Source organism: Drosophila subpulchrella, chromosome 3R (assembly GCF_014743375.2).
Source record: "Drosophila subpulchrella strain 33 F10 #4 breed RU33 chromosome 3R, RU_Dsub_v1.1 Primary Assembly, whole genome shotgun sequence".
Classification (NCBI taxonomy): Eukaryota; Metazoa; Arthropoda; class Insecta; order Diptera; family Drosophilidae; genus Drosophila; species Drosophila subpulchrella.
The window spans coordinates 5459494-5484518 of record NC_050609.1 but is presented as its reverse complement, the minus strand read 5'-3'; the positions used below and the strand labels follow the sequence as shown (position 1 = coordinate 5484518).

The following is a 25025-nucleotide window of genomic DNA, read 5'->3' as shown; positions in this document are numbered from 1 at the left end:
AATGATGAGTTTAAAAAAATTATTTAGAGATTTAATCCCGTTGCGATATCCCCTTCTGAAGAAATAGCTGTTTTTGACAAACTAAAAATAACAAATTGATAGCGCGAATTCTTCAGCGAAGTGTGGTAAAATATTCCAACTTTTTCAGTTTAATTTAAATACAGGAACCTTAAAATTGTATTTTTATTTATATATAGGAAAAGACACATTTAAGAAAACTGGACTACGTGTATAATTTCTTGCTTTTAACCCTTTTATTGCTTTATCTACATTTTTATGAAAGTTTACAGCTTTTTATTGATATTATGTTGGTAGAGTTCAGACTACCAAATGCGACAGGACTCTTCTTTTGGATGCATGGGTGTGCCCAGCGCACATTTGTAGACCTCAGCGAAGTCGTCGTTGTTTGAGACGGCCCCCAGGACCCGGTACTTATCGCTTGTATGCTCATGGTTGAGCTCCTCCCAGTAGTGCTCCTCCTCGTAGGCGGCACACCACAGCTGCGCGAATCCAAGGAAGAAAAGCTGTTCCGGCGACAAATCGAGGCCAGGCATCTGCACGTTCTTGGGCGCCAGTGTCTCGACATCCTCGTCCCTTCTTCGAAGCTGCTTCATGTAACTCCGATAGGCGGAAAGCGCTTGCCTCAATCCGCCGGCGTCGGCTATATTCTCATCCTTGGTCTCGTCGCCATTGACCTTGCGATTGATCTCCGGTATCAAGTAGTTGTTAAAATGGTCCACATAGCATTTGGCCCGTTCCTGGAAGACTCCCTCCGATTTCCTGGACCACCAATTGCGCATCTCACCATTGCTGTCAAAAGTGGAGCCCACAGTATCGAAGCCGTGGGTCAACTCATGGCCTACAAGGTAGCCCAGGGTGCCAAACTTGAGGGAGTCGGGCCACGAACGGTGATACGCAGGCGGATGTAGTATACCAGCCATTACATAGATCGAGTTGTCCAAGTTGTAGTAGAAGGCATTCACCTGCATCCCATTAAGCAGTTCCAGCGGCTTCGCATCTGTGGAAATCTCTTCGAAGTGCAGGCCCTTGTGGCGCCATAGAGTGGTACCCAACCTACGCAAGTTGATAATGTTCTGGGCGTAGTTATCCTCAGCCAGGGACAGATTCCCGATCTGACGGATCAGGAGGTCGGTGAGCTCCTCGTCCTTATAGCTGCCAATCACCGGTGTAATGGTGGACTCCTTGAGCAGAGCCTCTCGTCGCGTCTCCGTGTCTAGCCACTCGACGTTCTCGAGCACCTGACGCTGGGACTTTCGCAGTTCCGTCACCATGGCAGAGATCTCGGAATGGGTGTCCTCGCTAAAATGTTCCTGTTGATTAAAGGGAATCGGATTAGGCAAGTTTATGTAGTTCCCTAGGAAAATGTACGGCTTAATGATTAGTGAAAATTGTATTCTTATTAATTTTAAGCAAAACCATAAACATTTGGACACTGTAGCTTTATTGGGTTGGTCTATGCGTTGAGTCCTTTACTTTTAACGAGAGTTTTATTTGGATAGATTTTGAAGCATACTTTTAGAAACCTTTTAAAGTTTATAAACTTATACTAAACTCACCGCCATGTAGAGCTTGTTGAAGAGATGGGACATCGTGCTCTGGACGAGCAGCAGACAGTGATCCTTCTGGTACTCCTTGTCCTTCAGCTTGGCGTCCATGCGGTAGAGGAGCACCATGGCTAGATAGTTGGCCACTGCCTCCTGGTGCTTGGCGCACACCTTGTCCAGCTCCGTGTAGTAAAAGTCACAAAATTCACCATAAGCCGAACCGTTATAGAAGTCCTTGCCATCCCAAGCGATCTCGTAGTAGTTCCTCCATTGGTCAAATTCAGTCACATTTTTAAGTTCGGTCAAGGCCTCACACCTATTATTATCACCTCCAAACATATCTTCAATAGTGAGCGCTTCGCGCCAAAAGTCAAAGACGCCAGAGATCACGGATTCGATTTTATCCTCTGTGAGATTGAAGGCCTTCAGGTAATTGTGCATCCGCTTCTCGTTCATCTCGTAGGCCCTTGAACTTTTGTTGGCGATGTTATCCGTGTGAACGTTGGAGTCGAAGCCCAGTTCTGGGAGCTTAAAATACGGCTGGAAGGGATACTGCGGCATAATCCTGTCGAGGATCAGTCCATGGGCCCCATAGTTGGTGAGATGAGCACTCATGTTGAACCAACTGAACCTGGACGCGTTCCAAGCATCCCCATCGACGGCGGGGAATCCACCAATCGACCTGATAAGCGATAGATAAGCGGGATCGGCGGACGGAAGCGGAAATACCTCAGCCGCGAGGCAGGAATTATAGAATCTTTGCGCAACAAGGAGTTCGGCAGACACATTGAGTGCCTCTGCCAGTTGCGTCCTGGTCATCAGCTCCTCCGTCACCGCGGTCAGTGTATAGATAATGTCCAGGAGATTGCTCCGCTTGTTGGTTGTTCGCTGCGGTGGCTTAACATTCTTCCAGTTTCCGCAGGCGTACTCGTAGAAATCCTCACAGGGATCGACGCTCATGTTCATATAGGACTTCATCAGTGCGCCGTAGGATCTAAGGAACTCCGTCGTGTCATCTGTAATCGTATTTTCTCGGGATTCATCCCCAATGCTCCTGGCCTCGCAGCTTAACAAAAATCCCCAGATCAGGATGTAAACTAGTCCCGTAAATAAGGGCAATCGCAAGCGATTCGAGATTGAAAACATGTTGCCCTGATTCATAGGGCACGCATGCAGCTTGTATAATATGTAGTTAAGTAGTGCGGCTAATCATCGATTGACCCGTATTATTTGAAAACACAACAAGCTCGACTGTTTAATCCGGAACGCGATTGGAAACTGAACAACTGCCGAATCCGAGTCTCTCCGATCCGGACAGCATGTGCTTTATTCGCAACCATATCGGCGAATAACACTGGACAACCGAGATTTTGGTGGAGGCATCATTATGACATCATAAAACTCACTTTCACCCTCTAAAGTTTTCATTCTACCGCATTTATTTGAATAATGTTAATTAGCATCGTGGTATTTAAGAAAGCTATTATGAGAACTTAGGTATGCTGACCCTAACAACTATTTGTAATTATATTTTATTATATTATTATATTATATTTTAGATTATTATTTAGGGTAATATTCCTATTACGAACTAATGAAATCATTTTGCTACACTGTGTTCTGTTCTCTTGCCAAGACTTGACCTAAGCCACTTGCTGTTGGAGATAACGATTTGTAAGTTCCAAATCATTCATTGATTAGCGCGTTCATTCATTGACATTCTCTCAGTTATTCTCTAAAAGCCCAATTTATTAATTTGTTTATGACGTTTATTACTGCGACCATTTCCCATACTTTTAGTTCGTAGAAATTTTAAAGAAACTGGGAAATAATCGCCGCCGCTCGTAAAGCCATTTTTATCTAAATGTTATTTTCAACATACGCCCCTTTTTATACACTAAATAAGGGTATTATAATTTAGATCAAAAGTAAAGAAGGCATCTTCGGAAACTGATCTAAACCACTGAGGGATTTTAGGTCTAGGGATAGCATTTTTTATTTAAATAGAATAAAATATAAAATAGAATAAAAGATTGTTTATCAAAGAACATACTTGAAAGTGAGTTACTTAAAAAAGTGGCTGCTGGAAGATATTATTATTATTTTTACCAAATGGAGTAAGTCTCCTGGGTAGTTTTTATTGTTGTAACAAATTTTATAAAAACTAATTTCGCATTATAATAAACCGTGAACATATCATTCCCTTCAGTTTAAATTTCAACATTTCAGCGCTCTAACTACGATAATAAAATCGATTGGCTCCAATCGATAGACATATCGATAGCGAGTACACTCCCAGGGTTCCCAGAGTTCTCGCCGAAGTTAATTGTTGTTGATTTTCCTCATCTTCCATTCTCCATCTTGCCATCTCGCTTTTTTACTGACACTTACGCTGAGGCTATCTCCCTTTTTTACTGACTCTTACGTTGGCTTACGTTTTGGGAAGCATCTTGCATCTCGCTTTTTCACTGACACTTACGTTCGGGTACGTTACGTACTACGTTTTGAAAAATCACGAAAATCACGACGAAACGGTCACATCAGGACGCAGTGAAATTTTGTTTTGTAAAAATGTCATTTTCCGCCACCGGTGATTGCCAATTAGTTTCGCAAATTTATCAGGTAAAAGCCACCAAACACTGCTAGCGGCAATGGCCTAATGGATTCCCATTTCAGTACAGGAGCCATCGCGTCGCGTGCACTTTTAAAGTTCTGCCGACACCTGTGACCCATTTTAAGCGGGAACCCAAGAATGTTTTCCACTGGATGACCGCGGATCGCTGGGGCCGCATTGAGAGTGGTCTGTGGCGCCTGTTCGAGAACCTGAAGCACTGGCAGGAGGCCCACAAGCTGGACACCGATCTCCTCATCGATCACATCAATGTGCGCGTCCAGGCCACCAAAAATCCGCATCCTGCCACGCTCAGTCTTCTGGCCGACGCGGAACTGACCTCCAATGACCTCAGCCTGGATCTCCAACTGCAGTACATAACGCACGAAGACACCACCGTCGTGGCCGTCATTCCCAGCAAGCGCAAACTTGCCACGGAAGCAGAACCCAACGGTTCCGGCCGCATCACCAATTTTAGCAAGGGCAAGGAAGCCAACTTGGCGTCCAAGCCAAAAGCGGGGTAGGAAACCCTTTAGAAGACATCATTTTAGTTTGAAACCTATGTAATCTCACTGCTATGTATCCTTAAAACCATTAGCCAGCCATTGCGAGAATTTTAAAAGTAGTTGTTGTATTGTTATTTAGTAAGTCATCTAAAACACTTCTGTTATGCATATCTTTTTAAGCCATTTGCAATGCTTTTGTATTTAGTTACCTCGCTTTGACTAGGTTCCTTATGCTTATATGATTTGTATTCCATTATTAATTATTTAGCTTTAATGTTTAGTTAGAACTGAACTTTGTAATTGTTGGGAAAAACATCCCCACATCTGATATCTGATTGTCATGACTGTTTTATACATATTCCCCTTAGAGTAAACTCAAAGCCCAAGCACATTGATGCCGACGACGACGACGACGATGACGGTGACATTTTCGGTGGATGCCGCCAACCGCCTGCCAAGGTCAAGCGCGAACGCAGATCCATTTCCCAGGGTGGCGAAAAAGAGAAGTCCTCCAGCAGCACTAGCTCTTCTCGGCAAGGAAGCCGCATAAAGCGAGCCCAGAGTCCAGTACAAAGGTAAGTTGAAAGCACTTTCGTTGGGAGATGTTAGAGGACTCAAGGCGTATTGATGTATTCGCAGAAATTCCAGAGCCAGCTCTGTCGAGTCGAAACCTGCACGCCGCTCCGGCCGATCACCCATGCGTCCGGGTCGTTTTAAAAATTTCGTCTTAGGGTACGCGTTAGAGTTTGGGCTGTAAGGACCGATATTAACCATTTCTGTGGGTGCATTTTCAGCGAGGCGAAGGGCAGCAAGAGCAAGGGTTCCAAGTCCAAGGTGAAACGTATTTCGCCGTCGCCTGTTAAGGCACTGAAGGTGGAGCAGATGGACGGAGCCCGGTTCGATGCTCTGCAGCGGCTGGACAGCATGCTGGACATGCCAAAGCCGCGGGAAGTTGAGATTTTGTAAGTGATTCAACTGGATGAAAATAAAGTGCTTACGAAATTGCCTTCAACCTCCGATCTTTTGATTATACCAGACTCTTAAAGGAATTGGGCGAAGACGATGTCATGAACACTTTCGAAAAGTATCGCAGCGACTTTGATAAGCTGTTCAAGGAGCGGGAGTTTAAGCCACGCACTGTCGGCTATATGAATATTGATCACATGGAAATTATTGACATACTCAACGCGAACATTCATCAGAAGATGCTCAAGAAACTGGGCGAAGTTTACAGCAGTCGAAGCGTAAGTTTGGGGCTTTTTAGAATTGAATATATCTAAAAACTTCCCGATTGTTAGAATCACACGACGCTTCTTGTAAACGGATTGCTACCGCTGTGGATAGTGCGCCTCTTCATGGACACTTACAAGCTATCGCATTCGGATGCGCTGCAGCAAATCCGTGACCAAACGAAGTACAACTCATATCTGAAGGCCTTCAACAATGAACCATTGTGTTCCGATCTTGATGACTGATCCAATCCTGTTCTACATTAGCATATTTCATTATTGCGCATTAGATAGCTTTTTAAAATGTGGCAAATGCAGATTCCGCCGCCGTTGAACTTGTTACATTCCGATTTGGAATAGGCACTTGTTAAAATTCATTTGTCTTTCTTTATTTTGAATGGAATCTGTTTTGTATTACTCATTACATTGTATAAATACATTTATCATATGCTTTCGAAAAAAGAAAACGCTTAAGCGACCGAATGTAGAGAGTGTGTTGGGTGAAATGGAGTGCTCTCTGGGCGACTGGCGGTGATGACAACATCGGCGAAGGATTACGAATTTGCTTTACTTAAAATCTACGGACATGCTAGGGAGTAATGATGATGAAACGCCCGGCAAGTGCTTGTTTAGAACTCAGTCTGACCTCCACACTCTTATGTACAATCTATGTGGACTATGGGTGATGCAGTTTACAGCTCGTCGTGCTGCTGATCCTCCTCCTCGTCGTCAGCGCTCGCGCTCTCCTGGCTGGCGGTCGCCGGCTCCTCGGCATCGTCCTCCTCATCCTCATCGATCTCCACCTGTTCGGTCTGCGAGACTCCCAAGGTCTGGCGCATCATCTGCTCAATGCTGTCGGCGAACTGGGAAGTCTCCTGGAGCATGTATCCAGACCGCAGGGTGGCGGTGCGGAACATCATCACAGCCATGTCCTTGGCGGTATCATCAGCCTCATCGGCCTCCACGCGACGCAGAAGCTCGCGCATCAGAGGATGCCTGGGGTTAATCTCAAGGGTCTTCTTCTGGTTGAGGTAGTAGGTGCGCTGAGGATCGTCAGACTTCTGATGGGCATTGGACATGGCCAGACGCTCCATGTTGCCGGTCCAGCCGAAGACGCCGGCCACCAGGGCGCATGGGGAGTTGCTCAGACGCTCGGACACCTGGGCCTTGGAGATAAGATCCTTGAGAGCCACATCGTTCAGCCACTTTACCAGCGGCTCGAAGGAAGTCTTCAGCGACTCAAAGTTCTTCTTGCTCTTCTCGGACTCGTTCAGCTGGAATCCCTCCTTGGCCACGTTCTGGAACTTCTTGCCATCGAATTCGGGCAGGGCGGAGATGCAGTACTCATCGACGGCCTCCACCAGGTACAGAACTTCGTAACCCTTGGACAGCAGACGCTCCACGAAGGGCGACTTCTCGACCTCAGCGCGGTTGGCACCGGCGATGTAGTAGATGTGCTCCTGCTTGGCCTTCATGCGCTCCTTGTACTCGGCCAGCGAGGTAACGCCCTTTCCGTTGGATGTCTGGAAGCGGAGCAGCTTAGCGAGACGCGATCGGTTGCTGGGATCCTCCATCACACCCAATTTGATGCTGCAATTTAAAGAAGTAATAGTAATTAGCAGGGAAATTTTAAGTATCTATAGAAGCATTTATAGTTCCTTGAAAAAATAATTCCTCCAAAATGTACACGTCACTATGGTCAATATTTTAATATTGCGTTGACTTGGCGGAACTTCTTATCTTATCTATTCAAGTGTTTTTATAATAGAGAATCTTAATTACCACAGAAATTCCCACAAAATTTAAATAAATGTTTCGCCGGAAATATAAAAAACCAAAGCTTTTGAAATAAATCTTGAGTTCACCGAAAAAGTGAACTCTTATCACTTAAGACTCTGAATAAAAATACACGTCACTACGGTCAATATTATAAAGTGCATGGATTTTGCGGATTTCTTATCAGCTCCATTTAAAAAAAGAAAAATGGACAACACTTACTTGGTGGAGAACTCCTTCCAGAACTTCTCGTAGGCGTCCTTGTCGATCTTCTTGAGCATATCGAGCACCTTGCGGACCAGCTTCTTCTTGATCACCTTGATGAGCTTGTGCTGCTGCAGGGTCTCGCGGGAAACGTTTAGGGGCAGGTCATCGGAGTCGACGACACCGCGGATGAAGCTCAGATAGTTGGGCATCATGTCGTTGAACTCGTCGGTGATGAAGACACGGCGCACGTACAGCTTGATGTTGTCAGACTTGGTTCCGTAGCGGTTGAAGGACTCGGATGGCTGCACCTTGGGCACGTAGAGCAAACTCTTGAAGGTCACCTCACCCTCGGCGATGAAGTGCGTCTGGGACAGGGGCTCGCTGGAGTCCTTGGTCAGGCTCTTGTAGAAGCTGGTGTACTCATCCTCGGTCACCTCGGCGGGCTTGCGGGTCCAGATGGGCTTGCTGTCGTTGATCAGGGTCCAGTCCCAGATGGTCTTCGAAACCTTCTTGGTCTTGGGCTTCTCATCTTCGGCTTCCTCGACCTTGGCGTCCTCCTCCTCCACGTCATCCTCAGTCTTCTCGGGCTTGGCCTCCTCCTCCACGGGCACCTCCTCTTCGACAGTCTTGCTGGTCCACAAGCGGATGGGGAAGTTGATGAACTGCGAGTACTTGCGGATGAGCTCGCGGACGGTTTCCTGCTCCAGGAAGTCCTGGGCCTCTTCTTTCAGGTACAGCGAGATCACGGATCCTCGCTTCAGGGTATCGCCACGGGGATCCTCGGTGATGGTGAAGCTGTTGGCGTCCGACTCCCAGATGTACTGCTTGTCGTCGTTGTGCTTGGTGGTCACCACCACACGGTCGGCGACCAGGAAGGCCGAGTAGAAGCCCACACCGAACTGTCCAATCATGTCGTTCATGTCCTGTCCCTCTGACTTGCTGGGATCCTGCATCTTGGCCAGGAAATCGGCAGTGCCAGACTTGGCGATTGTGCCCAGGTTGTTGATCAGATCCTGGTGTGTCATGCCAATGCCAGAGTCCATGATGTGCAGCGCCTTGTTCTCCTTGTCGGCCTTGATGCGGATGTGCAGCTCCGGATTGGTCTCCAGCTCCTTGCTGTTGGACAGGGCCAGCAGGCGGATCTTGTCGATGGCATCGGAGGCGTTGGAGATCAGTTCACGCAGGAAGATCTCCTTGTTGCGGTACAGCGAGTTGATGATGAGCTTCATCATGCGGTTGACCTCCGTTTGGAAGGTGAACTTCTCGGCCTGCAGGGGCAAGGGAGAAAAGAGAAGGGAAATCCCGGTCATACGTGTACTTATTGGATCATCCGGTGTGAACCCACCTTCTCGCGAATTTCCTTCAGTTGCGCCACATTCAAACCATCCAATTGGATAGCCTCCTCCTCGCGCTTCAGGGTTTCGGCATCTGCGGGTTCGGAATAGAGAAAAGGGGGCGGCTATTAAGACCCATTCGGAACGCTGACGTGTACCAACGAAAATTGCACAACTCGCTGGGGGGCGTGTCTACCTACCGGTTCGGGAGCCCTCCTTGAAGGATCCCAGGTCCAAATCGATGGTCTCCGTTGCCGTTTCATCCTCCTCGGCGGCGATTTGATTGATGCCTAACCAGCGAGAACGGAACACGAATTAATTAGGTTAAAACACCGGTATTTCGGGGGCGTTGCGGCGTGGCAAAACGAAACGTACCTGCGAAAAGCAGCAGCCCCAACAGCAAAAAGTACTTCATGATCGCAGATAACTGGATTTACGAGGACGAGCTATCAGTTGCTCCGGCAAAAGGCCACGTCACGAATAACAAAGACAATAAATTATTCCGCACTTGCGACGCCCGCTTTGATTTTTTTCGAATGACGCCGACGCACGGGGAAACGGCCTTTAAATCCCCCACGGAGACAGGGTTGCCAACTCTTTGGGTCAATTAAAAAAACAAGCTAAACTGGCATTGAAAAAGGCTAGAAGTAGCCAGATGCTGATGGTAGCGATAAAACGCTAGAGAAGAAAATCGAAAATTTTATGAATTTATATAGATATTTAAAATAAATGAACAGCTGAATTTAGGTTTCTGTCTGATTAGTCCCTTGCTCATCACATTGTAACAGCATGTTTTTCCGCCATCTGCTATTGATAAAAGCTATGTAGAATAGCTAAACTGACAACACCTCCGCTGCGCAGGGTTGGAGAAAAGGTTCTGGAAACGTCTATTGGGGGCGTATTCTGTTTGTGTTAGTCGCAATCAAATGCTTAACATTATCTTAAATAATCGGTTTTTTAACCAAAATGTTAAGATATAACGCTTTTCTAACAGTGGCGGACCAGCGGCGGAGGATTTTAATTACATTATAGGAGACCGTATTTTGTTAAAATGCCGCGGTCAGTTTTGTCGGGGATGTGTCTCCGCTTAGTTGGGAGGGTGCACTCGCTAGCTGTTTTTCTAGCGATGGGCAAACCTCGATATCAACAATGAATCGATGCTTCGATGTTTTGTCCATCACTACTCAGCTTTAAAAAAAACGTACAGATTGAATTTCCCTAGCATTTTCTATTCCGTCCGAAAATCGAAAAATAAAAGTGAAAATGGAGTCGAATATTGGTAAATACAAAGTGAAGTGTACGCATTAGCTGGTCTTTATATTGCTTACCTCCAAACACTGCAGATAATGACGCTATTGATGTTGGCGTCTTGGCGCCGAACGACCAGGAAAACGAAGACGCCAATCGGAATGCACAATTTTCAGTCGCGGCGGGCACTCCAGTTGCCAGGAAGACGCGCAGAGCTGTGCTCAGACGAATGAACGCCACCTCGGAGAAGGATTCGCCAACACAGCCTGATCCTCCCAAGACTCCGGGCACTCCTGGCAATCTTCGCCCAGCCACCGAAACCCCGCGTCGCAGTTGCAGGAAAAGTGTGCGTCCTGCGATCGACTACGACGATATTATAGTAAGGTCCGCCAAGAAGGTTATAGCCGAGGCAATAGAAGGCAATCCCGAGAACGGGGAGACCTCCACCCAGAAGTGGAGCTCCGCGGAGGTGGGCAGGAATTCGCGCAAGCGCACCCGCAAGTCCAAGTGCGTGACCACCAAGAAGCAAAAAAAGGAGAAGGAAATGCCAGAGGATAAGATTGAAGAAAAGCAGGAAACAAAGTTTGAAGTACCAGAGGAGAAGCCGCAGGATCAAGAGGAGACTGCAGAGGTTCCAACAGACTTGGTAGAAGAAGTGGAGCAGCAAGGTAAACCGCAGGCTGCAGAGAGCGAGAAGGAAAATCCATCCAAATATAATAAGGTAGCTGAAGCATATGAACTGGGCTTATCCCCTCTTGAAATGGATAGCCAGGAAGATGAGCCAGAGATACAAGCTGGAGACACCACACTCACTGCTCCACAGGATAAGAACAAAGAGGAGGCAGTTGAAGAGGAAGACAAGTTGAGTCCAGTAGAAGATAATGATGATCAAAAACATGATGAGAAAGATGAACAAGCTAGTGAAACCACAAGGCCTGCTAAACTGAATGAAGACAAACTAGTAGCTAATGTGCCAGTCGTTCCTGAGGAAGAGATGCCATCACTCTTGGTAGAAAATGAAGATCTGGATGAACCAGAAAAATCGCCCCTCAACACCACTTACGATGCCGAGGAGAAAAAAGATTCGGATGAAAGTGTTATCCTGATTAGCACTTCCAATCTTGATGCAAGTGCTATCCTGGTTGTCAGCCCCGATAAACAGCCAGAAGCTTGCATTCCCAAGCCCAAAATTGCTGAGGAAAAAGCGGCGATTAAAGTGGTGCTTACCACAGCAGATGACCAGAACCAAACAATTTTGAATCTGGCCGATGTTGCCTCGCCAAAGGCATCGAAGCCTACGAAATCGAAGGGCTTTCGATTCCCCACGCCCTATAAGGCAAGGCCGGTCTTTAATTTCACAGAAACAGTTGAGGCATTTGATAATAAGCACATGAATAAAGACTCTATGAAGGCTGAAGAACCGAAGTACGAACGCAAACGTTCAAAGTCGGCCAGCGATTGGAATAACACCGTGTCGCGAACTGTATCCTTTCAGAGTCCCATTGAGATTGCCAATGTCGAGGACATTGATGAGCGCTGGAAGGGACTTCAGATAAGTAGTAAGTTCCATATTATTATTATTAGACCTTTACTTAACTTGTCTTTTCAGATGTTAATAATCGCCGCAGGCGCTCAAAGTCATTAGATGAGAACCGCTGCAAAGTGAGCAAGATTCCGAAGCCGAGTAGGGGTATGTATATAATCAGATTTATAACCATACTAAATAATACAAACGGTTTACCCCCTCAGGAGTTATTCCGCTTAACAGAACCATCACACCCAGCAAGGTGAATAAGCGCACCAAGATGCCCAATTTTGCTGCCATGCATGAGAAGCAGTTTGCCAAGATGGAGAGCCTGCTGGACCACGTCGAACGCAAGGCGGAACGCGCCAAGGTGCTGACCAACTCAGTGCAGAAGCAACTGCCGGGATCGACGGCCAAGAAACCCCAGAGTTCCACTTCAGTAGAGGAGCGCCCTCGTCCAAAAGCGCTGAAGAAGATCGACATGCCCGCCGATCGAAGCATGGTAATTGAGCGCCCCTCGAATAAGCTCAACTCATCCCGATTGCCCTTGAAGACCACCGCTCCCGCCCTGAATGTGGCTCCAAAGCCAGCCTTCAATCTGTCCACCTCCATGGTCAAGACATTCAACGCCACGTTTTCCAGCAAACCGGCAGATTCGCAGGATAACAAACTGGCGGAGCGACGCCAGCGTCGCATTGAAATGTTCAAGGGCAGGACAACAAAGGACCAGAAGGAGAAAGGACAGTTCATTCGCGGAGTGCGCCTGAATCGACGTTTCGAGCTTCAAATGCAGCATCGTCGACACCTGGAGGAGGATTAGTTCTTAAGTTGTAACGTTATTTCTTTACTTACCCTTATACACATATTCGCGTTAATGTTAGCTTCACAAGGATATAAAGAAGATTTTTATTTTTCAGCAGGATCCATTAAATTGGTTTTCCTCTGTCTTTATGCCCATTATTTTTATGAAATGCTTACTTATTATATTTTATGTACATTATTAAATACAAAACATTAAATATTGGACCAAAACGTTTTTTTTTTTCGGATGCGGGTACAATTTCTAAATTGCGTTAAACATTACGTTACCTACAGGTAAATGAAAACTACGGCCTTTTCCAACACTAGTCAAGAAAAAAATTTAACGCAGCAGGCGTGCCCCTTTATTTCAGATAACTTCCAAGTACTTGGCAACCATTTGTACGGAGGACTTAAACAATTACACTTCACTCGCGAGTTCTTTTGTTCATTTGTTTTTAAATTAGAGTTTTTTTTTGTTTAAATTGGGAAACTTTAACGTGATTAATACGTTAACTTTTTCACTCCATTCGAGATCAGTTGGCAGCTCCGTCCGAGTAACGGCGCTATTCGCGTTTTTCTGATTCGCCTTTCGCTTTTTCTTCGCTTTGCGAATTTATTTTTTCATTTTCTTTTCCGCGCCAAACAAAAAGCGGACCCGTAAAATGTGTGACGCAGCGAATCCAGCGAAGCCGTGGCAGCTTTCCGGAATGGCCTACGGCAACGGGGTCTCGGCGCTGTGCCTGCTCCATCAGGAGATCGACCAGTTCTACAACTACATCCAGTCCACGCCCACCGAGTTCTACTTGCGCGCGGAGGCAGTGCGTCGCATCGAGGATGTGGTTCTCTCCATCTGGCCAGGCGCATGCGTGGAGGTCTTCGGCTCATTCCGGACTGGTCTGAACCTCCCCGACTCGGACATCGACCTGGTGGTGCATCACGGCTACTACTGGAACCCCGGTCTGCTGCATGAGCTGCAAAGTGAGCTAGTTAGTCAGGGGGTCACGGATCCGGACACCGTGAGTGTCCTCGACAAGGCGTCCGTGCCGGTGGTCAAGTTCACGGAGCGCATATCCCGAATCAAGTTCGATGTGACCTTCAATGCGGGCGCATCGGGCGTCCAGGCCGCCGAGCTGATCAAGGACTTCATCCGCCAGTTCCCCGAGCTGCCCAAGCTGGTCATGGTGCTCAAGCAGTATCTCAGCCTCCAAGGACTGAATGAGGTCTACAGTTGCGGCGGGGTCTCGTCCTACGCCCTCACCCTCATGGTCATCAGCTTTCTGCAGCAGCAGGCGCGCCTCGGTAAGCGCTATAATGCCAACAACAAGCTGGGCCTGCTGCTCCTCCAGTTTCTGGACTACTACGGCCGCAAGTTCGACTTCTTCAAGTACGGCATTTCGGTTCTCGGTGACGGCGGCTGCGTGGAGAAGGAGCGACTTCGCTCCTCGCTGGGCGAAAACAACTGGTCGGTGCTCAGCATCGAGGATCCGGTGACGCCCACGAACGACATCGGGAGGAGCTCCTATGCGGCGCTGCATGTGATGCAAGGATTCGAGGCCGCCTTCATGAAGCTCTCCAAGCTGGTGGACTCCGACTCGGCCAAAATCGTGGGACCCATTCTGGCCAACATGGTGGAGGTGCCGCAGTCCATAGTCAACTACCGGGCTTGGGTGCAGTACAACTTCCAGCACTTGGTGGGGCCCGCTTCCTCTAGTCCCAATCCCGTGGGACAACCGGCGCTCACCGGCTCCTCCACCTCCTCCGCCTCCGAGGACGAGCGCTCGGACGGCCATCTGACTGTTCGGAACGGATTTCGCCGATGCGGCGATGGTCCGCCCCAGAACCTAGACTTAGATGCTAACTTGGCCAACCTTAAGTTGAATTAAGTACGGTGGCGATTATGCTACTAGTGATTTTACTATAACAAAATATCATTTAACAATTTATTTGCATACCTATTATGCTCGGCATATGAAAACTACAAAAAAACCAATTATAGGCTATGTATCGCATTTTTTATTTATTAATTAACAATTAGCTTTTACATTTAAAAAGGAAATATGTTTTCGAATGCAAAATGACACCTGCCAATGTAGTTGAGTAACTAAACATTCTCCAAATAGCGATAAAGAAATGTAATGCCTAATTGTACTTGTGACATATTATAAATAAAATACAACTTAAGCCGGAATAAGAGATTTGAATTTTTATTTCAATTTAGCAATTTTTAACTCAAAGTTTGGTTTTGAAAAAGAAACGTATAAATTTAAACAATCGATAACTTTTTTCGCATAGGGATGGCATAGGGAAAAGGAGGTGTTGTCTTTGGTATTTATCTGTTAATAGTGGTATTTGTCCTTAATCGTCGGATATTTCGGATATTTAGCACTTTAGTAAAGGTGGATAAATATGTTTTCAATATTTCTTATATATTGTTCATATTATAAGGGAATTCACAATACCGTTATGTTGTTAAAAATTCAACATAACATTTCCGTAATAGGGACCCAATATATTATACTTTTAGAGAATATATAGTCCATATATGTTCTACAGCAGTTTTTCATTAATGATAAGTGTTCATTTGGCGCATTCAAAATGAGGGCAATCAGGCAATAACTTATTTCTTAGAACAAATAAAATTTGATTATATCGAATAAGGAAATCGACATTCACAAAAACATCACGACATAAATATTTTTTCGAGATCTATCGATTTTTTGGTATTTTGATGCATTTCTCACATCTTCAGCAGCTATCGAAAAAAAGTGAAGCGTAAAAACTAAACGGTACAAGGAAAATTTATTCTGCCTGTGTGCGTGCTTGTGTTTATGAAAATTAGGTTTTCTGGCATTTGCAATTGGTGCAGCGTCGCGTTGGAAGGCCAAAAAACAGCCAGTGGAAACGCCCGGGTGGCGGAAAGAGACTGAATCTGCGTGTGTGTACCAGTGCGCGAGTGCGAGTGTGTGTGTGTTTCGTTCCGTCCTCTGGTGTCTGGCACCTTAACACAACAACAACAACAACAACGCAAGCAGTCGAAGCAGCAACAACACACGCACAATAATAAGGCCCGTGACGTTGTCGCTACCGTCACCATCGAAAGCAAAAGACCAAAACGAGCTGAAAAACAAATAGCAGTGGTAGCGAAAGCAAAAGTCGCGTTCTTTTTTACAAAACTAGGTGGGTTTTGTTGGATTTTCTACCATTTCCATTTCCACGAAGTGATTTGACATGTTGCGCTGCTAGGTCGCCGCTGCCCACACACACACACGCACAATGGCTGGCTCACTCACTCACACCCACACGGCCAGACACTCGCACACACACACACAGACTAACACTCACACACCTTTGTGGCAGACACGCGTACTGTCTGTCTCCCTCCCCCTCGCACCCACAGTCTGGCCTCGCACTTTGCAATGCAGCCATGCCTTGTCTGTGTGACTGCCTCGGTGTCGGAGTGTGTGTGTGTGTGTGTGTGTGTCTGCGAGCAGTCGTGTCTGTGTGTATTTTGTCGATTTTTATTTTATGTACATTTGTTTACAGTTTTAGATAGATAGCGAAATTTGTACAGCCGGCGGCCATCCGTCGTTGACATTTTCGCAAATTGTAAATGAATATGCTTTTCGGTTTTGCTGTTGCTTTTGCAGCTGGTGCGAGTGTGAGTGCGACTGCGAGTGCTGCCCATGTGTGTGTCTGCTGTGTGTCCCCCCCTATATACATACAAACATATGTATTTCTATATGTACTTATGTATGTACATATATAAGTTCATGAACAGTCGCCGCCGTCGACATGTTTTGATTTAATTTCGCGCTAAATGCAATCGCGAACAATTTTCGCCCGTATCGCCATACCGCCGCTGCGTAACATGGCGGGGAATTTCGTTTGAAGCCGAAAGTGCCAGCAGCAGCAACAACAAGGCGACGATGGCGCCTACATCTGCATGTGGGCCAGTGACTAAGAATCCAATACCATCCCATCCAATCCGAACCAACCCGACTCCTCCCCCTCGACTCGGCTCGGCTCGACTCGATACAATCCCTTTCAGCCGCCTGCCTTCTGCCGGCGGAAATGCCGCGAATGTTTTGCACCAGCTGCTGACGCAAGCGCCAACTGCATTTGTCATAAACATGCAAAAAACGACAATAACAATTGCTTACTATATCAGCGTAAGATAGGCGATTTCGGGGGAGGGTTGTATCTGTAACTTGCCACCCTTTAATGCTTATTTTTTCTTAAAAGGTAGCCCAATTTGAACAACTTTATTTATCATCTTGGAGGAAACAAAATATTCTTATTCCTACTCTGTATGGGATCAGTCACAAAACAGTGACTCCTACTTGACTTGCCTCTGAAAAGTAACCCCCTTTGTTTTTATTCATAAACATTATATTCCCTCCTCAATATTATTTTTATGACAAGCGCAACAGGATTTTACAACTAGATTGGATGCAATAAAATCAGCTTATTCCTAGGTGTTGTTTATCAGTCACAATAGATATTCTTGGCACTTAAAAACGACCACTTGTTAGGTTAAATAAGGATCCCTAAGAAAAGGAGTTATCCTCTCAAAAGGTTTTTTATAAAAAATTGCAACTGGATTTTAAACTACATTTCCTAGAACCATTTGCATAACTGAGATAAACTTGACCTCTTGAAGAAGCTTTTTTTTCCATCTTGTGGGCACCATAATGTTTCATCCTAGGGTTACTTACCCCTGAAAGCTAATCCCTTAATGGGATAAGTAGCTAACCAACCATTAGTGTTAAAAATCTTTCCCTAAAAGCACTCTTCGCATCTGAATACGTTTTTCTTAACAAATATATAATTATTTAATATCCAATACTCTTTTAATTGCCAATTTCTCCTCTTACAGGCATCCCATTCGCTTGTCCCTAGGTTTTGTGGAACAGCCTCAACACGAATTACCTACCGCTTGCCCTGCAACGGCGATCGACTGTGGTTGCCAGCGCCCCAGCGCCAGGATCTGTCTCCAGGATCCCGGAATCGCCCAGCACCACCGCCAGCATCAACATCAAACCCAGCCAATCCAGCCATCCAAACAACAGCGGCGGCGGTGCAGATAGCCACAGCTGGAGACAGCCATCCTGGCTAGACAGGAGCCCCTCGGTCACCACAGACGGATCCGGAACCATGTCGATGAACACCACCTACGACGCGCCCAGCATTAGCATGGACAACCCACTGACGCAGCTGGTCAAGGAAGGCTGGCTGATGAAACGGGGGGAGCACATCAAGACCTGGCGCCAGCGCTACTTCATCCTCTACTCCGATGGACGACTGACGGGCTACCGCAGCAAGCCGGCAGACAGTGCCAGCACAGCCTCGGATTCGCTGCTCAATAATTTTACGGTGCGCGGCTGCCAGATCATGACGGTAGATCGGCCCAAACCATACACCTTCATTATCCGCGGCCTGCAATGGACCACGGTCATCGAGAGGACATTCGCCGTGGAGTCGGAATTGGATCGCCAGCAATGGACGGAGGCCATCCGTCAGGTGTCCAGCCGGCTCATTGATGTGGGCGAGGTGGCCATGTCGCCATCGGTTCAGACAGACATGAGCGACGTAGACATGGCCGGCATTGCCGAAGTTGAGCTCTCCGAGCAGTTCTCCGTGCAGGGCACCACCTGCAACAGCAGCGGCGTTAAGAAAGTGGTAAGTATTACAGACACTGGCCAATATTGTGATAGAACTGACTCGTTATCTCGTTGCAGACTTTGGAGAATTTCGAGTTCCTCAAGGTGCTCGGCAAGGGCACCTTCGGTAAGGTTATCCTGTGCCGCGAGAAGGCCACCGCCAAGCTGTACGCTATTAAAATTCTCAAAAAGGAGGTCATCATCCAAAAGGACGAGGTGGCCCACACCCTGACCGAGAGTCGTGTTCTCAAGTCCACAAATCATCCGTTCCTCATTGTGAGTATAGTTTATAATACCCTAAAAAAACTATTATCGCAATGTTAATCTGAAACATATTTTCGTTTTTATGCAGTCACTCAAATATTCGTTTCAAACCAACGACCGCCTGTGTTTCGTGATGCAATACGTGAACGGAGGCGAGCTCTTCTGGCATTTAAGCCACGAACGCATCTTCACCGAGGATCGCACCCGCTTTTATGGGGCAGAGATCATTTCCGCCCTGGGATACCTGCACTCGCAGGGCATCATTTACCGCGACTTGAAGCTGGAGAATCTTTTGCTGGACAAAGATGGCCACATCAAGGTCGCCGACTTCGGTCTGTGCAAGGAGGACATCACCTACGGCCGAACAACGAAAACCTTCTGCGGAACACCGGAATACCTAGCTCCAGAAGTATTAGATGACAATGACTATGGCCAGGCGGTGGATTGGTGGGGCACCGGCGTGGTTATGTACGAGATGGTGAGTCCTTTGCATCCATAGCTAATAATTGGATTTATAATAAAAATGATTTTTTGACAGATCTGTGGTCGTCTTCCCTTTTACAATCGTGATCATGATGTGCTCTTTACATTGATTTTGGTGGAGGAGGTCAAATTCCCACGCAATATTACAGATGAGGCGAAAAATCTACTGGCAGGCCTTCTGGCCAAGGATCCCAAGAAGCGATTAGGTGGTGGCAAGGATGATGTCAAGGAAATTCAAGCACATCCCTTCTTTGCGAGTATTAACTGGTCAGATCTGGTGCTGAAAAAGGTGGGAGCTGGTGGAATACGTATCTTTATATACTTACTTATTGCATATTACGTTTTTTCCTCAGATACCGCCACCTTTTAAGCCTCAGGTCACCTCCGATACGGACACACGGTACTTCGACAAGGAGTTTACGGGAGAGAGTGTGGAGCTAACGCCGCCGGATCCTACCGGGCCGTTAGGCTCCATAGCCGAAGAGCCGCTTTTCCCGCAGGTAAGAGTTTATGGGAAACAATCAAAGTGGGTCACTGTATGCTCATTCGATATTTTTGGTTTCGCCGCCACAGTTCAGCTACCAAGGAGACATGGCCTCCACGTTGGGCACCTCGTCGCACATTAGTACTTCCACCAGTCTCGCATCGATGCAATAGAACAAGTTTACAAACTTTTACAAGCACACATCATGTTCTGCTTCATCACCTATTACTATACTATACCTATACCATATAGAAATGGGCAAAAGAAAACAAAAAGCAAGAATATATTAAATAATAATTATACCATGATAACGAAGGCAAGCAAAGGGTTTTCTTGCTAGTTTATATACACCAATAATAAGAGAATTGAATTGATAGTAACTTATTTTTTTATAACGAGAAAAGGGAACGTTAAACGAAAGGGCAGCAGCCTTAGCCGAGGAAAATAATAATATTTACTACATATGATTATACACATAAATATATAACACTTGGGCATTGCGCTAAAAGTGATTAGTTAATTTTAAACGCAAGCAGAACATTTCACTAAGCGACTCAGAGACGCTGCGTTATAGAGTAGTAGGATTAGGGCATGCATCCTACTAGACGCAACGTCTAAGGGCCGCTTGATCTGAATGTTTATACAGATACAGATTATTCACGCAGACAGCACTCACGCAGACACTTAGCATATAGCAAACATGAAGTTAAGTTAACTGAACAGCAACAAATCGAAATACACACATTCAACCCCGCCCCCACATGCAAAACTCGTATATATACATTATTTATACTCCAAAGAAGCAAAAAAGAAACAGAAATAATTACGAGTTATATATAATGTTAAAATTGCCTCTAATGTGCTGTGCTTTATGCAAAACTACAACAGAAACAAACAAACTAATAGTTAATAAACAACGGAAACTTACATCAATGCAGTTTATAGGCGCCAATAATTAGCAAACAACTAAATCTTATATTCAGGCAGACATATATTTGGAAAACAATAATAGCAAGGAAAAATTATAATTGACGCCATGTTTTATTATAATTTTTTACGAAAAATATATTTGTACATATTTATAAAGGGCAAAAACCTTTCAAATGAAATGCAAAAAAAAAGTGTCGCGTGGCAAATCAGTCTCCATTTTCAGGCCACAAAATAAGGTTTAACCTTTGGCACGAGAAAAAAATGTATCTTTGTCACTTAATTTTTGGCATTGAAAAGTTCATAACAAGTTTTGTATACTAAGAGCAAGTCAGGCAAAAAAATATATATATAAATCAACAACAACAGACTTACAAATAGTTCCAAAAGGAAGATTAATAAAATTATATAAACGGAATAAAATAAAAAAGAAAATAAAGAATTTTTGATATTTTTATATGCGCAATAAAAACAAAAATCAAGAAAAACACAAAACTAAACAAAATAGTTATTTTATATTTCAAAAAGAAAAGCAAAATAAATTTTGTAAATAAAAATTATTATCTCAAGTTCGGGCATTTCAAGTGAAAACAAAGAATTGAAAACATAATCTCTTCTCAATGTTAAACACAACCTATCAATCGATGAACACAATAAACAAAAAAAATTAAAACGAAGCGATTATGAAACGATAAAAATGCCAAGCAAGCGTCAGAGTTAGGAGGAACTCGAGGATAACCGACAGGTAACAGCCAGTCGGGCTAGTGCGGTTAAGGTCTTGGACTTGTGATGGTTCCGAATCAGGACTAGGATCGAACTAACTAGACATCAGATAGCTCCGATTAAACCAAACCCTATATCTCTTACCAGCTTGAAGGTCCTTGCTTTCTGCTCACCAAGCTTGCGGCTGACATCTAGGCTAGCCAATATCAATCTCAAACCGATCAAGCAATACATAGACAAAATATAGAACCCCCTAAGCATGGCTTACTAGACATACAATCCGAGGAACGACTTCAAACGACCCATGAACCCTTTTGTTAGACTCTTTAGTCAGCTCACATAGGGGGAACAGCTAGAGATCTTTGGCAAAGATTTAGATAACTGTTAGGAACAGCTGAAGCAAATTGAATACTAGCCTTAGTGAACGTGAACATCTCTAGTATCCCAAATCGAAGCATTTTCCCCCCGCCGAACGGGGCAGGAGGAAATCTATAAAATAGTTGTCTAAGTTTACTGATTTTTGTAAGACAATTTTTGATTTCGATTTATTAACACACACACTCACACGAACTGCAAACAACAATGTGTTCTAAAGCAAAATAATAAAACAAAATGGTTTAAAACATGACTATATATTAACAGAAACCGAGAGAGATATATCCAGTCAGATCGTAGATCAAGTCGAGCAACTTGAGTTGTTTTTTGTATTGTAGAAAGAAAAACATAACCCTGTTCCCACAACCTAGATCCAGATCCAGACCCCAAATACTAACCGAAAATTTGATTAGAAGTAATTTTTGATAGGCGAAACTGCGGCTTTCGCACAGTTTTAATTATTAATAATATTGAATAATGATAATAATGACTAAGCTGATTTATAAAACGATTCGAGTTCGAACTAAAGCATACATAATATAAAAACCACTATGTATATTCAAAGAGGACTAACATCAACTGAGCAGCAACCATGTAGATAATATACGATCTGCATAAGTACTATAACGATTACGTTTAATTTAATTAATGACGTGGTGTTCCATTATTTAACGGACACCAAAACGCTGGACAGATTCCTCGTCGGAGCCGTGGTTGACAAAAACGGCGCAAGTTTTTTAGCGGTGGAGTACCTGCTGGCCACCAGCACTTGTGCAGCGTTTGGGTCAAAATGGGGTACACATATGTGCGTCTGCGGTGGGCGTACAAGACGGCGACGTTCCAAGTTTATTATACAGTGAAAACATAATAATAAAGTACATACAAATGATTTTATTTGAAGTTTTTTTTTGATAAGAGGGTAATGAATATTGGAATTGGGTTATACTAATGATTTTCCTAAGACCATTTGATTTTCTCTCCTTTTTTTAATGATATCCTGGTGTCTTAACTATCTTTATGTTGTGCAACATAGTTGGCAGCTAACAGGCGAATAAACGTACGAGTAGCAATAGATAATTCGCAGAACATTCGTAAGCTGCTTTTCAGATTACATAAGTCGTGCGGAAAATTCTCAGCAATAAGAATTCTTTTCACCACATCCCCAGCCTCTGGGAAAATTGGGTCAAGAAAACTATGCGAATACGAGGGAACATCTGATGTGGCTGTGGAAATGGAGGAAGCAGCGAAAAAAACCCACTGGACAAGCGCCAATGACCGACTTAAATATTCGGGAGCAGCAGCCGGAGTCCGAGGAATACATAGGAGTATGGGAGTGGGCAGTTCTGGGCGAGAGCGGTGCGTGACAGGCCGAGGTCCCACTTCCACATCCACTTCCACCTCCAGACCTCCAAGTTCTCCGATCCCATCGCCATTGCAGGGGAACGCGAACAATGCGTTTTGTCCGATGATTAATTGCAACGCAATCTTGGGGGCCACCGAGTCGCGGACGCAGTGATGGTAGCTTTCCCCCAACCTCGAGTACATATGCCTGGGATATAAGTGCTCACTATATGTATATGGGTATGTATGGACAGAATGTGTGTCGCTCCAGCCGGCGGATATAAGCGGATATAAGCGCGTATTTACCGCGCGACACAAAGCTATTAATTTTTAGCAACTGCGCCCAACCAAAATAGCCGAGACAAAGCGAAGAAATTAAATTTCGAACGCAACGAAAGCGAAAGTGATTCAAAGTGAATCATTTTGAACTTGAGATGGGTTTTATGGGCTGGGTTCGGTTCGGTTCGTGTCGAGGTTGTTTCTGGGTGGGGTTGCATCCTTAGACCAATACTGCATTGGCAAGCCCTAAGTGCTTTGGAAAAGTGCGATTTGTACTTTCCCTTTTCGGAGCTGCCCAAGTCAAGTTGAGCTAAACCGAGACCGAGTTGAGATAGAGAGCTTATGACGGATAAGACGACAAATGAAATGGCAAACACCGAATCCAAATGAAAGCCAGCAATGGAAAATGCTTGCAGCGATTGCTAGATGCTCTTAGGCGATATCTTATCTAAAAACAATTAGGAGATTGTTCAAATAATATTTAAAAGAATATAATTTCTTTGTAAACACATAACAAAAACCATAGTTAAATTCTTAAAAATCAGTTTCTTTGATATGTTAAGATATTGAATTAAATTTTTGGGTTCTGTTATCATTGATTCAGGGTTTTCAATTGATATAAAGATAAATTGGAAAATTGGTAAAAAATATTAATTTTATAAAATGTACATGGTTACATACATGGGTTTTTAAAGAACGGGTTCCTAACTTTTTCTCACTTAAAGAAATTGCAACCCAAAGTACCCACTGGTAGCAAATCGATTTTGATGAAACTAACGAATGCTAATTAACGACAAGTGAACTTGGGAAATCGGGTACGTTTTGGAAAATGTGTGCTTGAACCATCATTGTTTTCCTACCAACTTATGTATGCCCTCATCCCTCCAAGAGGGAAGCGGCTCGTTTGCTTTGTTCGCTACGCGCGTTTTTCGCGCTTTTCATTTGCCAAGCGATTTTTCTATTTTCACCTCCAGCTCTTGGGGGCTCTCTTTGCTTTATAGTAATGTGAAAATTTCTGAAACTAGAAAAATAACAAACAACTATTTGTTGTTGCTGTTGGGCAGCAGCGGCAGCATAGGCTTTTGCTTGGCAACGTGAGTATGTGCTGGCACTTAACAACTTCAGCATTGGAGTCTAGGAAAAGCGGAGAAGAAAAGTGAAATACATCAAGGCACGTCACATCCATCAGACATTTATGAGCAGCACGAGAGCACGCCCCACTCCAGAGCGGATCAGGTCTTGGACCAAGACCAAGAGCAGTACCAAGACCAAGAGCAAGACCAAGACCAAGACCAGGTCCACCTAAAAAACAGGCTTCCAGCCATCAGCGAGCAGGCCCAAAAGCCCAGCCAAAGCGTGGCTAATGAATTGGAATTGTTCACAGATCAGAGGGGGAGAAGGAAACCCTGGTCTAAGTGTCGTCTAGCTGCAATCGAAATTAATGAAAAACTTTCGTTTATTTAATTGCACAGCCGCCCAGACAAGACAGCAGAAGATGGCTCAGAAGAGGGGTCCCAGGGACAGGTTTATGGGTTATGGCCATATCAATCCATAGGGCAAGACCGACCAGCCAGCCGGCTGGATATCCAACTCAATCCAACCTCGACTTCGCCATCGACATCTGAGTGAAAATGATTGATTGATTGATCGGCGCTTGTGTTCGGTTTGTTTGGTTGTTAATATTATT

The 25025-nt window shown here is 45.0% G+C and overlaps 6 protein-coding genes across 7 annotated transcripts; 4 read left to right on the top strand and 2 right to left on the bottom strand.

Moving 5' to 3' along the window:
- Positions 1-228: 228 nt before the first annotated feature.
- Positions 229-2832, bottom strand: LOC119557676 (membrane metallo-endopeptidase-like 1). Its single transcript, XM_037870548.1, has 2 exons — positions 1578-2832; positions 229-1331 (listed from the first exon to the last, which is right to left on the bottom strand). The coding sequence occupies exons 1-2, from the start codon at positions 2724-2726 to the stop codon at positions 324-326; spliced, it is 2157 nt and encodes a 718-aa protein (XP_037726476.1). The 5' UTR covers positions 2727-2832; the 3' UTR covers positions 229-323.
- Positions 2833-4046: 1214 nt separating this feature from the next.
- LOC119551399 (uncharacterized protein CG4951) lies at positions 4047-6373 on the top strand. 2 transcript variants are annotated; one of them, XM_037860734.1, is made up of 7 exons: positions 4048-4187; positions 4242-4696; positions 5051-5257; positions 5322-5414; positions 5477-5644; positions 5719-5926; positions 5981-6373. In XM_037860734.1, the coding sequence occupies exons 1-7, from the start codon at positions 4137-4139 to the stop codon at positions 6155-6157; spliced, it is 1359 nt and encodes a 452-aa protein (XP_037716662.1). In that variant the 5' UTR covers positions 4048-4136; the 3' UTR covers positions 6158-6373. The 2 variants fall into 2 exon arrangements, with proteins under 2 accessions (XP_037716670.1, XP_037716662.1); XM_037860742.1 differs by lacking the exon at positions 5322-5414 and having other exon boundaries at positions 4047-4187.
- LOC119551392 (endoplasmin homolog) lies at positions 6279-9778 on the bottom strand. The gene is made up of 5 exons (XM_037860722.1): positions 9604-9778; positions 9429-9518; positions 9240-9322; positions 7910-9162; positions 6279-7501 (listed from the first exon to the last, which is right to left on the bottom strand). Exons 1-5 carry the CDS (start codon positions 9641-9643, stop codon positions 6604-6606), a joined length of 2364 nt encoding a protein of 787 aa, XP_037716650.1. The 5' UTR covers positions 9644-9778; the 3' UTR covers positions 6279-6603.
- Positions 9779-10401: 623 nt separating this feature from the next.
- On the top strand, positions 10402-12985 carry LOC119563331 (proteoglycan 4). Its single transcript, XM_037876676.1, has 4 exons — positions 10402-10507; positions 10572-12035; positions 12086-12166; positions 12226-12985. The coding sequence occupies exons 1-4, from the start codon at positions 10492-10494 to the stop codon at positions 12819-12821; spliced, it is 2157 nt and encodes a 718-aa protein (XP_037732604.1). The 5' UTR covers positions 10402-10491; the 3' UTR covers positions 12822-12985.
- Positions 12986-13209: 224 nt separating this feature from the next.
- On the top strand, positions 13210-14987 carry LOC119563412 (inactive non-canonical poly(A) RNA polymerase protein Trf4-2). The gene has a single exon (XM_037876780.1). The coding sequence runs from the start codon at positions 13465-13467 to the stop codon at positions 14683-14685; it is 1221 nt and encodes a 406-aa protein (XP_037732708.1). The 5' UTR covers positions 13210-13464; the 3' UTR covers positions 14686-14987.
- A 555-nt stretch (positions 14988-15542) lies between these two features.
- LOC119552099 (RAC serine/threonine-protein kinase) lies at positions 15543-20008 on the top strand. The gene is made up of 7 exons (XM_037861886.1): positions 15543-15979; positions 17679-18481; positions 18541-18738; positions 18815-19204; positions 19265-19498; positions 19563-19709; positions 19783-20008. Exons 2-7 carry the CDS (start codon positions 17957-17959, stop codon positions 19864-19866), a joined length of 1578 nt encoding a protein of 525 aa, XP_037717814.1. The 5' UTR covers positions 15543-15979; positions 17679-17956; the 3' UTR covers positions 19867-20008.
- The last annotated feature ends 5017 nt before the right edge of the window (positions 20009-25025 follow it).

Coding starts and splice junctions, on each gene's coding strand:
- LOC119557676 (XM_037870548.1), bottom strand. CDS start 2,726: ATGAATCAGGGCAACATGTTTTCAATCTCGAATCGCTTGCGATTGCCC. Junction 1,332..1,577: donor TCAACAAGCTCTACATGGCG/GTGAGTTTAGTA, acceptor TTTAATCAACAG/GAACATTTTAGCGAGGACAC.
- LOC119551399 (XM_037860734.1), top strand. CDS start 4,137: ATGTCATTTTCCGCCACCGGTGATTGCCAATTAGTTTCGCAAATTTAT. Junction 4,188..4,241: donor TAGTTTCGCAAATTTATCAG/GTAAAAGCCACC, acceptor TTCCCATTTCAG/TACAGGAGCCATCGCGTCGC. Junction 5,927..5,980: donor AAGTTTACAGCAGTCGAAGC/GTAAGTTTGGGG, acceptor CCCGATTGTTAG/AATCACACGACGCTTCTTGT.
- LOC119551392 (XM_037860722.1), bottom strand. CDS start 9,643: ATGAAGTACTTTTTGCTGTTGGGGCTGCTGCTTTTCGCAG. Junction 9,323..9,428: donor CAAGGAGGGCTCCCGAACCG/GTAGGTAGACAC, acceptor CCGAACCCGCAG/ATGCCGAAACCCTGAAGCGC. Junction 9,163..9,239: donor TGAAGGAAATTCGCGAGAAG/GTGGGTTCACAC, acceptor TTGCCCCTGCAG/GCCGAGAAGTTCACCTTCCA.
- LOC119563331 (XM_037876676.1), top strand. Junction 12,036..12,085: donor GAAGGGACTTCAGATAAGTA/GTAAGTTCCATA, acceptor TTGTCTTTTCAG/ATGTTAATAATCGCCGCAGG. Junction 12,167..12,225: donor GATTCCGAAGCCGAGTAGGG/GTATGTATATAA, acceptor TTACCCCCTCAG/GAGTTATTCCGCTTAACAGA.
- LOC119563412 (XM_037876780.1), top strand. CDS start 13,465: ATGTGTGACGCAGCGAATCCAGCGAAGCCGTGGCAGCTTTCCGGAATG.
- LOC119552099 (XM_037861886.1), top strand. CDS start 17,957: ATGTCGATGAACACCACCTACGACGCGCCCAGCATTAGCATGGACAAC. Junction 19,205..19,264: donor GCGTGGTTATGTACGAGATG/GTGAGTCCTTTG, acceptor ATTTTTTGACAG/ATCTGTGGTCGTCTTCCCTT. Junction 19,499..19,562: donor CAGATCTGGTGCTGAAAAAG/GTGGGAGCTGGT, acceptor TTTTTTCCTCAG/ATACCGCCACCTTTTAAGCC.